Source organism: Panthera onca, chromosome C1, assembly GCF_046562875.1.
Source record: "Panthera onca isolate mPanOnc1 chromosome C1, mPanOnc1 haplotype 2, whole genome shotgun sequence".
NCBI lineage: Eukaryota > Metazoa > Chordata > Mammalia > Carnivora > Felidae > Panthera > Panthera onca.
The window spans coordinates 190,456,455-190,471,752 of record NC_138346.1 but is presented as its reverse complement, the minus strand read 5'-3'; the positions used below and the strand labels follow the sequence as shown (position 1 = coordinate 190,471,752).

The window sequence follows — 15,298 nt, the reverse complement described above, 5'->3', positions numbered from 1 at the left end:
GTGCTGACACTGCAGAGCCTGCTTGGAATTCTCTCTCCTCTCTCTGCCCCTCCCCTGCCTGCTCTCTCTCTCTCTCTCTCTCTCTCTCTCTCTCTCTCTCCCCCACACACACACACACACACACACACACTAAATAAACTTAATAAAAATATCTAAAAGGAAAAAAAAGAATAATTGCTTTTAACCACTATATCATACTGCTTATTGTGTCATCGCATTGTCTTTAAAAGACTAGAAAACAGACTTGTATGAGGTTCACTTTGTAAATGTGAACATTTTACCCTCATTAAACTTGATTTGTTTATCCCACTCATCACCTTAGTTTACTGTTTTTTTTTTTTAATGTGTCCCAGACAATGCTATGTGCTGAGTTTTGAACAAGATATACAAAGTCCCTGACCTCATTAATTTTACATTCTAGCAGAGAAGACAGATACTAAGTTCTTTGCCTAATGATTGAATTGTAGTTGTGATAGATGTTACAAAGGAGGAATTAAGAGTAGAGTTTTTGTATGTGGGGGTGTTTTTTAATTGAAGTACAGTTGACTTTTGGAGGAGTTGTTTTTTGTTTTCAATGGATGAGAATCGAGTTTTTGTTGGAGATTCTGACCTAGTCTTAGAAGTGAAAGGATTGTATGAGAAAATAGCATGTGAGCTAAGCTTTGAAAAAAGTCTTTCTGTGCCTACTTGAGGGTATGACTAAAATTAGATGTTTCGACCACCTGTTGGAACTGAATAGCACTTTGGAAAAGATGAACTAAACTCTTTTGTACCTCATTCACCCTGATATTCACTTCATTTATCCTGAAATTTATCACTGTTTTGTACATTTGGTGTCTGGTATAATTCACATTTATAAGGCTGACATATGAGAAAGAGATTAATCATATTCTTTGTTAAGACAGGGAAGTGATAGAGTTGAGAAAGGATCTCTTTAGAGGTCTTAATCTCTTGTTTCATTAGTATGTAAAAAGAGCCCCAGAAAATTCTGATTTGCCCAGAGGTGGTTTTAAGATTTCTATAATTGGTGTCAATGAGGGGCACCTGGCTGGCTCATTTGGTACTGCATGTGACTCTTGACCTTGGGGTTGAGGGTTTGAGCCTCACATTCGGTGTAGAGATTGCTTTAAAAAAATTGAATCCTTAAAAAAAATAGTGTTAATGAAAAAGATGTATTTCTGAGTGTTTTAGTTGTTTGAACTCACTTATACCAAGTATTATTTTTTCTCCTTAACTCTGAGAAAGTGATACAAGTTTCTCAACTGGCCTCGTTTAGCCCTACTGGCTGTGAGGATAAGCCTTGTGTTTTCCTATCTGTAACTAGAGTGACTTGAATAAAACTGTCAAGGAAATAAAGAAAGAAAAAACAAAATAAATTATACTTTAAGTGAAAATAATCTGAAGTTATTGTGCATAATTTGACTTATTTATATGGTAGCAAAGTTCATGAATAATTTAACTGTACAAAAATGCTTTTGTCTGTGTTGGGACTGCAGTGGAACTTCAGTCTATTCACTTCTCTTTAATATTTTCTAATATGATATAGTCCAGGAGATTCAGTCATAAGTTAATAGAAGGAAATTGTGTCCCTCTAATTGCCTCATGAATTGTCAAAGATAGAAAACCTTAAAAGAGGCTTCTTGTTACATAACAAAATATACAGGAAAGTCACCATTTTTATTTTGACTCCATCTTCTCATTTTTGATAGATTGCAAAGGTCGACTGTAAGGAAATACTAGACATCATATGTAATCTGGAATCCGAGGGTCAGGATAACACGGCATTTGTTCTTTGTACGACTTACCTCACTCAGCAGCTCCAAACTGCAAGTGTATATTGTTCTTGGTAAGTATATTTACTTTTTTTCACTTTATTTGTTTAGTACATAGTATGGCATTTAGAGTTTATGTAAAACATTGGCTTCTTTCAAATTTAAAGCCTAAGCAAATTAATTGATGACATGTGAATTACATCTTGCTTAGAAGCTAAACCACTTAATAAAAAATGTTACTGGTTTAATCTTTTCCAGAAGAGTCCAGAAATAAAGAGAGGGTAAAGAATTTGAGGTCTTCTTGATCATCTTATATAGAGGATTGTCTGTTAACTTTAATATAGGTCTTCTTTGGAAATAAAATTATGGCAACATGAGACAAATTGGTGTTAGGTCATTTTCCTTTACACTTAACTATATCTTTTGGTAGTCGTTTTCCCCTCTTATTTGGAAACCCATTAATTATCTAGGTTTCTAGGTCAGTCTTGCACTAGAGAAGGAAATCCATTTGAATAGGTAATCTCTTTTGAAACTTTGGTACTATATAGCAGAATTATATTAATTTGGTTTTAATTCAGTTTATATCTTGTTTGCCTACAGAGTACTTAGGTGCTAAAAAGAGAACAGTAAGTGTAACCTACGGTTCTTTCATTCCAACTGTGCAGAATCTGTTTAGGCCAAAAGGACAGACTTGATACACAGGAGAATTCTAGAATGTAAGACTGCCAGTAAGTATCAGATTAGTGATAGGGATAATGCCATAGGATATTAGTGGAAGGTGCTCACTGTTTAAGAAAGGTGTCAAGGGAGAGGTAATATCAGAGCTTTAATTCAAAGAATGGATTGGATTTGCATGATCTTGATTAGAGGAACATGGAGAGATTTAGAACCTAAGGATGGCTTGAAGTTGGAAACGAACATTTTGATTGTAGGAAAACCCAGTAAAGCCCTTCGTGTGCTTTAGCCTTCATTGATCTCCTTTTGGAGCATCTATGTGTATTTGTAGTTTTATTATTAACATTGTATGCTACTATATTTCTTCCTGTTTACTATTTTAGATAGAAATATTATTTGCGTGCTATAAATTATCTCATAATAATCCTCATAATTATCATTGTGCAGATGAGGCAGTGGATGACCAGAGGAATCAGAGAAGTCTTGTGATTGCCCAGGGTCTTAAGGCTAAAGTGATAGAGCTGAGATTCACATCCAGGGTTTTTGACTCCTAATCCAGTGCTTTTCTTCTCCTGTGGTGGTTTTCTTGGTGCAGGGCCAGAATGCAGATGGCAGTCTTCTACCACTGAGTCCACTATGCCAGAGTTATATCTCCTGTGAGAAGGGAGATAGTGGAACAGGGAGTTAAATATATTTTGTAATAATCACTATGGGCATTTTGTTAGGAAACCAAAAAAGCAGTGCTAAAAATGAAAAGAATTAAGTAGCAGTGAGGGTTTTGATCATTAAATTAAGTAGAAGAGGGCCCCCCCCCCCCATGCATTAGAGATTAGAGATTTTAGCCTCAGTAAAACAGATGTATTTACTTGAGGAACAAACCCCAATTTATCTTGTTACAGTTAATTTCTTTGCCTACAATGAAAAAAATATCTGCTAGTGATAGCTAGATTTTCAGGGCAAAGAAATACACTAAATCACATATGAGATGTGTTATACATTACAGAGGGTTATGGGGGTTTTTTTGGATTTTTTTTAAGTTTTAGATGTACAGTATAATGATGCAACAATTCTATACATTATTCAGTGTTCATCACAATAAGTGTACTCTTAATCCCCTTCACCTATTTCATCCATCTCCCCTCTGGTGACAACCAGTTTGTCCTTATATAATGAGTATATTTTCATTTGTCTCTTTTTTCTTTGTTCATTTATTTTGTTTCTTAAATTCTGCATATGTTTTAAATCATATGGTATTTGTCTTTCTCTGACTATTTCACTTAGCATTGTACCCTCTAGATGCATCCATGTCATTGCAAATAGCAAGATCTTTTTTATGGCAGAGTAAATTCCATTGTATATATATACCACATCATCTTTAACCTTTCATCTGTTGATAGACACTTGGGCTGCCTCTGTATCTTGGCTATTGTAAATAATGCTACAGTAAATGTAGGGGTGCATGTATCTTTTCGAATTAGTGTTTTTGTGTTTTTTGGGTAAATACCCAGTAGTGGAACTACTGGATCATATGGTAATTCTATTTTTAATTTTTTTTTTAACGTTTATTTATTTTTGAGACAGAGAGAGACAGAGCATGAACGGGGGAGGGTCAGAGAGAGGAGACACAGAATCTGAAACAGGCTCCAGGCTCTGAGCTGTCAGCACAGAGCCCGACGCGGGGCCCGAACTCACGGACCACGAGATCACGACCTGAGCCGAAGTCGGCCGCCCAACCGACTGAGCCACCCAGGCGCCCCTCTATTTTTAATTTTTTGAGGAACCTCCATACTGTTGTCCACAGTGGTTGCACCAGCCTGCATTCCCACCAGTGTTGCATGAGGATTCCTTTTTCTCTAAATCCTGGCCAATACTTTTTATTTCTTGTGTTTTTTGTTTTGGCCATTCTGACAGGTGTGCCGTGATATCTTATTGTGGTTTTGATTTGCATTTCCCTGGTGATTAGTGATGTTGAACATCTTTTCATGTGTTTGTTTGGTTATCTGTGTGTCATCTTTGGAAAAATGCCTGTGTCCTCTGCCCGTTTTTAACGTTTTTTATTTATTTTTGGGACAGAGAGAGACAGACAGAGCATGAACGGGGGAGGGGCAGAGAGAGGGAGACACAGAATCGGAAACAGGCTCCAGGCTCTGGGCCATCAGCCCAGAGCCCGACGCGGGGCTCGAACTCACGGACCGCGAGATCGTGACCTGGCTGAAGTCGGACGCTTAACCGACTGCGCCACCCAGGCGCCCCAGTCTGCCCGTTTTTAAATTGGATTATTTGGGGGCGCCTGGGTGGCTCAGTTGGTTAAGCCGCCGACTTCGGCTCAGGTCATGATCTCGCGGTCCGTGAGTTCAAGCCCCGCGTCGGGCTCTGTGCTGACAGCTCAGAGCCTGGAGCCTGTTTCAGATTCTGTGTCTCCCTCTCTCTGGCCCTCGCCCATTCATGCTCTGTCTCTCTCTGTCTCAAAAATAAATAAACGTTAAAAAAATAAAATAAAATAAAAAAATAAAAATAAATAAATTGGATTATTTGCTTTTGGGTGTGTTCCATTGTGTAATTTCTTTGTATATTTTTGGATATTAACCCCTTTTCAGATATATCATTTACCAATATCTTCTTTCATTCAGTAGTTTGTCTTTTTGTTTTGTTGATGGTTTCCTTTGCTGTGTGAAAGCTTTGTGTTTTGGTGTAGTCTCAGTAGTTTAATTTTGCTTTTGTTTCCCTTGCCAAAAGAGACCTATCTAGAAAAATGTTTCCATGGCTGATATTGAAGTGATTACTGCCTGTGTTTACTTCTAGGAATTTTATGGCTTCACGTCTCACATTTTGGTCTTTCTCAATTTTGAATTTATTTTTGTGTATGGTCTAAGAAAGTGGTCTAACTTCATTCTTTTGCATGTAGCTGCCTTGTTTTCCCAACAGCATTTGTTGAAGAGCTTGTCTTTTTCCTGTTGTATATTCTTGTATATTCCTTTGTCATATAATGACCATAAAAGTGTGGGTTTATTTCCAGCTTCTTTATTCTGTTCCATTGATCTGTGTGTCGGTTTTTGTGCCAGTACCATACTGTTTTGATTACTGTAGTTTTGTAGTATATCTTGAAATCTGGGGTTGTGATACCTCCAGCTTTGTTCTTCTTTGTCAAGATTGCTATTTTGAGGTCTTTTTTTTTTTTTTTTTTTTTTTAATGTTTGTTTGTTTGTTTATTAGAGTGAGAGAGCAGGCGAACACAAGCAGGGGAGAGGCAGAGAGAGAGGGAGACACAGAATCCAAAGCAGGCTCCAGAGCCCTGTGTGGGGCTCAAACTCCGGAACCTTGAGATCATGACCTGAGCTGAAGTCAGATGCTTAGCCGACTGAGTCACCCAGGCGTCCGTGGCTATTTGAGGTCTCTTTTCATTCCATGTAAATTTTAGGATTATTGTTCTAGTTCTGTGAAAAGCTGTTGGTATTTTAATAGGGATTGCATTGAATGTGTAGATTGCTTTGGGTAGTGTGGACAATTTAATAATAATTGGTTTTCCCAATCCATGAGCATGGAATCTTTCCATTGTGTCATCTTCAGTTTCTTTTACCCGTGTTTTACAGCTTTCAGAGTACAAGTCTTTCACTTCCTGGTTTAGTTTATTCCTAGGAATTTTATTCTTTTCAGTGTAATTGTAAATGGGACTATTTTCTTAATTTTTATTTTGCTACTTTATTAGTATATAGAAATGCAACAGGGGGTGCCTGGCTCAGTCGGTTAAGCTTCGGATTCTTGATTTTGGCTCAGGTCATGAACTCATGTTGGCGTGAGATCAAGCCTTGCTTCGAGCTCTGTGCTGACAGTCAGGAGCCTGCTTGGAATTTTCTCCCTCTCCCCCCCCCTACCCCCCCCCCCACTTGTGCGTGCATGCATGCATGCGCTTACTCACTCTCTCTCTCTCTCTAAATTAGTAAACATTTAAAAAAAATAGAAATGCAACAGATTTCTGTATATTAATTTTGTATCCTGTGACTTTATTGAATTCATGTATCAGTTCTAGTCGTTTTTTGGTAGAGTCTTCAGGGTTTCTGTATATAGTATCAGGTCATCTATAAATAGTGAAAATTTTACTTCTTCCGTACCAATTTGGATGCTGTTATTTCTTTTTGTTATCTGACTGCTGTGACTAGGATGTCCAAACTATGTTGAATGAAAATGGTAAGAGTGGACATCCCTGTCTTCTTCCTGAACTTAGAGGAAAAGCTCTGATTTTCACCGTTGAGTATGATGTTTGCTGTAGGTTTGTCATATATGGCCTTAATTAATGTTGAGGTATGTTCCTGCTAAACCTACTTCGTTGAAAAGTTTTTATCATGAGTGGATGTAGTACTTTGTCAGATGCTTTTTCTGCTTCTGTTGAGATGATTACATGGTTTTTATCCTTCTCTTGTTAATGTGACCTATCATATTGATTGATTTGTGAATAGTGAATCACGTTGCATCCTTGGAATAAATCACACTTGATCATGGTGACTAATTTTTGTAAGTATTGTTGGATTTGGTTTGCTAATATTTTGTTGAGGATATTTGCATCTATGTTCATCAGATATTCGCTTATAGTTTTCTTTTTGTGTAGTGTCTACCTGGTTTTGGAAGCAGGGTAATGCTGACCTTGTAGAATGGATTTGTAATCTTTCCTTCCTCTTTTTTTTTTTTTTTTTTTTTTTTTTTTGAAATAGTTTGAGAAGAATAGGTGTTAACTCTTCTTTAAATATTTGACAGAATTCACCTGTGAAGCCATTTAGTCCTGGACTTTTGTTTGTTGGGAATTTTTTGATTTCTGATTCAACTTCACTGCTAGTAGTTGGTCTGTTCAAATGCTCTTATTTCTTTCTGATTCAGTTTAGAAGGTTATATGTTTCTAGGAATTTATCCATTTCTTCCAGGTTATCAAGTTTGTTGACATACAATTTTTCATAATCTTGTATAATCCTTTGTATTTCTGTGGTGTAGGTTGTTATTTTTCCTCTTTTATTTCTGATTTATTTGCATCCTCCTTTTTTTTCTAATGATTCTGGCTAAAGGTTTATCTATTTTGTTGCATTTTTTAAAGAACCACCTCCTGGTTTCTTTAGTTTTATTTCACTTATTTCTCCTCTAATCTTTTTCATTTCCTTCCTTCTGTTGGCTTTGGGCTTTTTTCTTTTTCTAGCTCCTCGAGGAGTAAGTTTAGGTCATTTGAGATTTTTCTTGATTATAAAGTAATTTTAAAACTATAATCACACGGTTCTTTTAATATTCCTAATAGAGCTTCCCTTCTAGAGTGACCTATAGCTTTATTCTTCCTTTCTTTACTCTGCCACATTAGCCCTTCCAAGGATGTTAGCAGCTGTAGGATTAATGCTGCTCCACGCAGCAGGAAGGGATTAACAAGGATTTCCCTCTTGTTGGCCTCCTGAGGAGCTAGAATGAGTAAAGGAAAGAAAATATTTAGTCACTTCACACTTGGGTAAAAGTAAGCTTCTTCCAAGCAGTTTAAAGAGAAATAGAATCTAAAATTTTGAAATTTGGAATCTTTTTTTTTTTTAACCCCTTCTGTTGTTTTCATAGGTGTGTGTTTGTTTTGCTAATGGGATATTGGAGTGGGATATTTGAAACTTAGGAATTCTGTAAAACATGTGACAAAGTTGGAATCTGATAAAAGCAGTCACTTATTTTTAAACACATATACTAGAATTTATTTATCGGAAGTATCATTCTTGAATGTGGTCATCACAGAAGATAGTATTTGAAGTGTTAACTATGTAACTATTACCCAAAACAGTTTTTTTTTTTTAATTTTCTTAGAAATTTCCTTTAGAGATACTTACAAACCACAATAAAATATATCCTATTACTTTAAATCAGCCACCGTATATATGCTTGATCTCAAAAGGTATATTACTCAGCTTATTAATTAACCATGGCCCCAAAAGAATTTTGGCTCTGCAAAAATCAAAGATGTGCTGGAGGAATGAGTTTCCTATAGATGTCTGCAGTGATAATACCATTAGAGTAGCCAAGCAAATAAGAAAGATAACCATTTTTGAATGGGACAGTGTACGTATAGATGTGTAATTACTACTGCTGCTTTTAAAATAAAGTTCAGGGTGCCTGGAGAGCTCAGTTGGATAAGCGTCCGACTTTGGCTCAGGTCATGATCTCATGGTACGTGGGTTCGAGCCCCTCGTCGAGCTCTACCGACAGCTCAGAGTCTGGATCCTGCTTCCGATTCTGTGTCTCCCCCTCTGTCTCTCTCACTCTCTGTCCCTCTCCTTCTTGTAGTCTCTTTCTCTCTTCTCTCTCTCTCAAAAATAAACATTAAAAACATTAAAATAAAATTCATGGGGCACCTGGGTAGCTCAGTCAGTTAAACGTTTGACTTAGGCTCAGGTCATGATCTCAAGGTTTGTGAGTTCGAGCCCTGCGTTGGGCTCTGTGCTGACAGCTTGGAGACTGGAGCCTGCTTCGGATTTTGTTTCTCCCTCTCTCTCTCTCTGCCCCTCCCTCGCTAATGCTGTGTCTCAAAAATAAATATAAAAAAAATTAAAGGTCATACAGGGGTGCCTCTCTCTCTCAAAAGTAAATAAACATTTAAACAAATAAAGTTCATACAGGTGAGCCTTAAACCTCCACACAAAGCTTTCAGCAAGTATTTGATAGGTTGACCTTTGCTTTCTTAGATCTGAGTTTAATGTATGTTGGGGCACCTGGGTGGCTCAGTCAGTTGTACATCTGACTTCAGCTCAAGTCATGATCTCATGGTTCGTGAGTTTGAGCCCCACCTGCTCGCTGCTGTCAGAAAGAGCCCTCTTCCAATCCTCTGTCCCTCTCTCTCTGCCCCTCCCCACTGCACTCGCTTACATGCTCTCTCTCTCAAAATATATGTATAAAAAAATCTTGTACATTTGTGTTTCTTTGATGTAATCTCATGCCTGTTCTCTCCCAGGCTAGACTGTGATATGCCAGGGTCAATGTGTGTGTTGTCCTTAGTACCTGACGAAGACCACATATCCATATATGTTTTATTTAACCGAATTTTGTTGAAAGTAAAAAGTGGTCATGAGAATCACATACTGTATCTGCAGGAGCCACCTTTAAAGATGGTCATCCCTTAATGCCACAAAGTTTTCTTTGACTCATTTCCACAATGCCTGAATTCTAGATAACCGTGTGACATACTGACTGGACTTTGGGCTTCCTGTTATGCAGAAACCCAGTGTAGTTTAAAGTTCTTGCATGGTAGGTAGATCTCTGCTGAAGTATGTTTCCTACCATTAATAGAACTAAATTTCCTTGCCAGTTTTTATGAACTTGTATATAATTTGTTGACTTGAAGTAGGCAGTGTGCTAATTGGAAGCATCTATACAGTGGAATCATTTTCAGTATATTCTTTAATGGTTGTCCATTTAAAAAAATCGTACCATTATAGTAATTGATATTCGTCCCAGTGCACGTATGATCCAACAGGTTCTGAGTTACTATTTTTTTGGTGGTTTCCGTTTTCCAGTGTACAGATTTGAATGGATGACATGGTAGCATTTTCATGAGCTGGTTGTTTTGCTTTCAGGCAAATTTGTATATTTGGTTGGGTAATGAGTGGTAGTTTTAAATTGTTGGATCATAATTGTGTAAGTATGTTTAAAAACAAAATACCCTTTTTTGATCATGGTTATTTGGAATTAAAATAACTATAGCTTGAAATATTTAATTTGGAGTAAATCGGGCCATAGACATTCTGATACATATTTTAAAAGTTATTTGAGGGGCTCCTGAGTGGCTCACCGGTTAAGTGGCCAACTTTTGGTTTCAGCTCAGGTCATGATCTCACGGTTCGTGAGTTCAAGCCCTGCATTGGGCTTTGTGCTGATAGTACAGAGCCTGCTTGGGATTCTCTCTCTGCCCCTCCTGCACTCCTTCTCTTTCTCTCTCTCTCTCTCTCTCTCCCTCAAAATAAATAGATAAACTTAAAAAAAAATTATTTAAGAGGCTTTAATACTCAACTTGCCTCTTACCACTTTATCAGATTTGCCTAACTTTAAACTAATAGCTAGTTGACGTATTTTAGATAGTAGATATTCCTGATGCAGGGCTCAAACTCAGGAACCATGAGATCATATATGACCTGAGCCGAAACCAAGAGTCGGATACTTAACTGGCTGAGCCATCCAGGTGCCCAGCAATCTTGTGAGTTAAGAAAATGAACAGTCACCCCAATTACTTGCCTAACCAGTAGCTATTTTCAAAGCTGACCTGTCTCAATTTTTTACTTTTCCTGGTTAGGAAAGCAACACTAGTCACCAAAGACAAACACTTAAAGACATTTTAAGTTAATTTTATTTATCATAGCTCAAATTTGTCATCATTAAATATTAAAAGCTTTAATCATGTATCTTTTAAGGAGTATATTCATTTAGATCTTTGAGGCAAGTTTTGTATATATGTAAGAATTTCACCATATGAGAATCCTAGTTACTTCTTTAAAAATACAATAGGGGTGCCTGGGTGGATCAGTTGGTTGAACAACTAACTCTTGATTTCAGTTGAGGTCATGATATCAGGGTCATGGGATCAAGCCCTGCATTGGGCTTTGTGCTGAACACAGAGGCTGCTTGAGATTATCTGTCTTCCTCTGCCCCTCTCCTGCTCACACACATGCTCTCTAAATTAATTAATTAATTAAATTAAATAAAGTATAATAAAATAAGTTCTGTTAAATATGTTTATTTTCAATCTGTTGGGGTATGATCATTTGTTAAGCTTTGTATTTGTACCCAGCTTCCTAGAATAGTCTGTTAATAGCAGTAAGATATTAGTGTTCTAAAACTGGCTTGTGAAAATAATACTTTTTTATGAAAATTGTTTAAGAAATAATTACAGTATGTATTGCAGTGTACAGAAAAGAGTCACTTTTTTAAAGTGGTAACATTCTCTTTAGTTTTACTAAGTAACTTCCCTTGCATTCATATTATTTTTATCCTGGACATTTTTGAGTTACTAGTGCTTTTCCTTGAGAATTTTCTCTTGGGGCTCCTGGGTGGCTCAATCGGTTCAGCGTCAGACTCTTGATTTCGGCTCAGGTCATGATCTCACACGGTTGGTGAGTTCAAGCCTCATGTTGGGCTCTGTGCTGACAGCGTGAAACCTACTTGGGATTGTCTCTGCCACTCCCTGCTCGTGCATTCTGTCTTTTTCTCTCAAAATAAATAAACTTTAAAAAAAAAAGTTTTTTCTCTTAACCCATTCAGTGCCTTTAATTAACTTGTTCTTTTCAAGCTTTCTTTGTTTCCATAATGAATATTTGTAAGATTCTTGTATTTTAGCTGTTTCTAAAAGTGCCATTTTGCTAATTGTATTAGTAATATTTAAACATTCCAAAATGCATGCCTAAGTAGCTTCATGACGTTTTAGAGCTAGAAAGGGCCAGGTAAGTGGAGAAGTGTACTGTTAGAATATTTATTAGTTGTATACATTTTGTTAGCAGTGTCGGGATGTCTCATGATCTCTGCCCACTAGGATAGAGTTTAACGATTTTACCAGTTTGAGAGGACCCAATAGGGAATGTAGACAGTTTTTTTTTTTTTTTCTTCTAGTTTCTGTTTACTATCAATTTATCTTTACAAACCAAAGTGGGGTGGGGAGGTGGAAAGCAAATACCAGTTGCTTTAAATGTTTTACCTTAATCTTTCTTTTTATAGGGAATTGACTCTCTTTTGGAGTAAACTGCAGAGAAGAATTGACCCATCTTTAGACACTTTTTTGGAGCGCTGTCGTCAGTTTGGTGTCATAGCTAAAACACAGCAGCATTTGTTTTGCCTGATTAGAGTTATACAAACAGAAGTGAGTAATTTTGCTTTTTATGATGATTGTCCTAGAACTGAAGAAATGAGTGGGGAGATTACTTCTCAGACAACTCCTTTTAGATGAGGAGATTATGGAATTGGACGTACCTAGGTGTTTCTGCAGATTGACCTTTTAGAATCCACAGTTTTCTTAATGGAAGATAGTGATTTAAAGTGACTGGAGGAAGGGAAGATTGTATTTCTGGGCTATATCTACTACCCTGTATCTACTTTTCCTAGGACAGTTTTCTATATTTTATGCAAGCATGTTTGTTTGCATATTAACATAATTATTAAAAATGAAGAAAATATAACTATATTTTCCTTAAGAATAGAGTAATGCATTTTCTAGGGTTTGGAATAATAGAACAGTTCCAGAATTAGCTATACAAAAATTATAATCTGTGCACAACAGGAAACAAGTTAGATATTTTTAGGAAGTAAATATTTCCTAAAATGAAATGAAATGCTATATATAAAGCCTTGTTTTTTGAGTTGAGCCCTATAGATATAGAAGACTATTAGCTTAGAGATTCAGCACAAATCTTATACTGTTCCCTGTTTTTGTTTTGTTTTTAGTATCTGCTCATGACTGAGCTCTCCATATACCCATATCTGTAATGGCTCATGGGTATGTTTCATGGGTTACTTCTTTGACAACATCCAAGGATTGTTTATACTAAAGCCAAGGCACAGTTGTATCTTTGATACATCCTTTCTCCTTTAATGTAAACATCTATGTCCTATACTTTATTTGAAATATGTTGGTCTGGTCTTCTCCAGTGAAGATAGGAAAAGGTAAAACAGTTATTAAAAAGTAAATTCACGGTCAGATATGTTAGGTGATAATTATTTCTAATCACTGTGAATGAAGTTGTATCTCCTGTCACAGAAAGAACATGTTCAAGTAATTACCGAACTTGTGTTATTTTTAAAAATTAGTTTTAGGGGCATCTGGGTGGCTCAGTCGGTTAAGCATCTGACGGGCTCAGGTAATGATCTCATGGTCTGTGGGTTCGCACCCCACATCGGGCTCTGTGCTGACAGCTCAGAGCCTGGAGCCTACTCCGGATTCTGTGTCTCCCTCTCTGCCCCTCCCTGACTCACACTCTGTCTCTGTCTCTCAAAAATGAATAAACGTGCCGGGCGCCTAGGTGGGTCAGTTGGTTAAGCATCCGACTTCAGCTCAGGTCATGATACCGCATTCCGTGAGTTCGAGCCCCACATCGGGCTGTGTGCTGACAGCTCAGAGCCTGGAGCCTGCTTCGGATTTTGTGTCTCAGTCTCTCTCTTCCCCTCCCCCACTCGCACTCTGTCTCTCTGTCTCTGTCTCTCTCTCTCTCAAAAATAAACACTATGGAAAGAGCCTAAATGTCCATCAATTGATGAATGGATAAAGAAGTTGTGGTTTATACATACAATGGAATACTACTTGGCAATGAGAAAGAATGAAATCTGGCCTTTTGTAGCAACATGGATGGAACTGGAGAGTGTTATGCTAAGTGAAATAAGTCATACAGAGACCGACAGATACCATATGTTTTCACTCTTATTTGGATCCTGAGAAACTTAACAGAAGACCATGGGGGAGGGGGAGGAGGGGAAGTTACAGAGAGGGAAGGAGGCAAACCATAAGAGACTCTTAAAAACTGAGAATAAACTGAGGGTTGATGGGGGGTGGGAGGGAGGGGAAAGTAGGTGATGGGCATTGAGGAGGGCACCTGTTGGGGTGAACACTGGGTGTTGTATGGAAACCAATTTGACAATAAATTTCATATTTAAAAAAAATAAACATTAAAACATTTTTTCATTAGTTTTAGAATTGGCCTTTAAAAAGTTTTATTTTGGGGGCACCTGGGTGGCTCAGTCGGTTGAGTGTCCGACTTCGGCTCAGATCATGATCTCACGGTCCGTGAGTTCAAGCCCTGCATCGGGCTCCGTGCTGACAGCTCAGAGCCTGGAGCCTGCTTCAGATTCTGTGTCTCCCTCTCTAGACTCTGACCCTCCCCTGTTCATGCTCTGTCTCTCCCTGTCTCAAAAATAAACACTAAAAAAAAAATTTTTTTTTAAGTTTTATTTTGTAAGTTTTAAGGAGAGTATTAGTTTTCTATTGCTGCATAGCAAATTACCACAAACCTAGCACTTAAAACAACACCCAATTGTTAGCTCAGTTTTGTAGGACACGATGTAGCACAGTGTGGCCAAGTTTGTTGCTCAGAGTATCAAGAAGGTGGAATCAAGGTTTTTGCCAGCTTGTGTTCTTACCTGGAAGCTCTGTGGAAAATCCACTTCTAAGCTCATTCTTGTTGACAGAATTCTCTTCCTTTCAGTTGTAAGACTAAAGCCCTCATTTTTTGCTGGCTGCCAGCTGCAGCCTGTTTTCAGCTACTAGAAGCCATCTTCATTCCATACCTGCATTTTTAAGCCAGGAGACATTTAAGAAATTCTCCTAATTTGAATCTGACCTTCTCTAAATCTGATTTCCAGACACCTAGATGTAGAGGGCTTGAATGATTAGGTCAGGCCCACCTAGGTAATCCACCTGTTTTAAGATCAACTGATTTGGGGCCTTTATTACACCCACAAAGTCCTTTTTCCCATATGACATAATCATAGGAATTATATTTACAGGATCCACTTACCCTTGAATGGAGGAGATTATACAAAAGTGAGGGTCATTTTGGAATTCTGCTTACCTCAAGGAACCACAGAAAATGGGAAAGCTGCTAGAGGACTAGGGAAAGTGGGTTTCTGAGGCCCTTGGCTGGCTCACTTGGTGGAGCATGTGACTTGTTCTTGGAGTTGTGAGTTCAAGTAAATAGAGATTACTTTAAAAAAAAAAAAAAAGTGGGTTTCTGACACAGACCAAGGAATTTGCTGTCCACCTACATAACCAGACCCATTCCTCTTTAATCCTCATTTCAGGTACTTTCCACTATAATCATTCATGATAACTGGCCTAAAGGCTAGAAAAGATGTGGACTGGTAGGTGGAAGGCAGTG

At 37.7% G+C, this 15,298-nt stretch overlaps 1 protein-coding gene across 1 annotated transcript in view; it reads left to right on the top strand.

The window, feature by feature from the left end:
- Window positions 1–15,298, top strand: part of RLF (RLF zinc finger) — an 84,908-nt gene that overhangs the window by 60,370 nt on the left and 9,240 nt on the right. Inside the window, exons 6-7 of the mRNA XM_078452042.2 lie at window positions 1,710–1,846; window positions 12,153–12,294. Coding sequence (XP_078308168.1) covers window positions 1,710–1,846; window positions 12,153–12,294 — 279 coding nt within the window. The remainder of the gene's footprint in view (window positions 1–1,709; window positions 1,847–12,152; window positions 12,295–15,298) is intronic.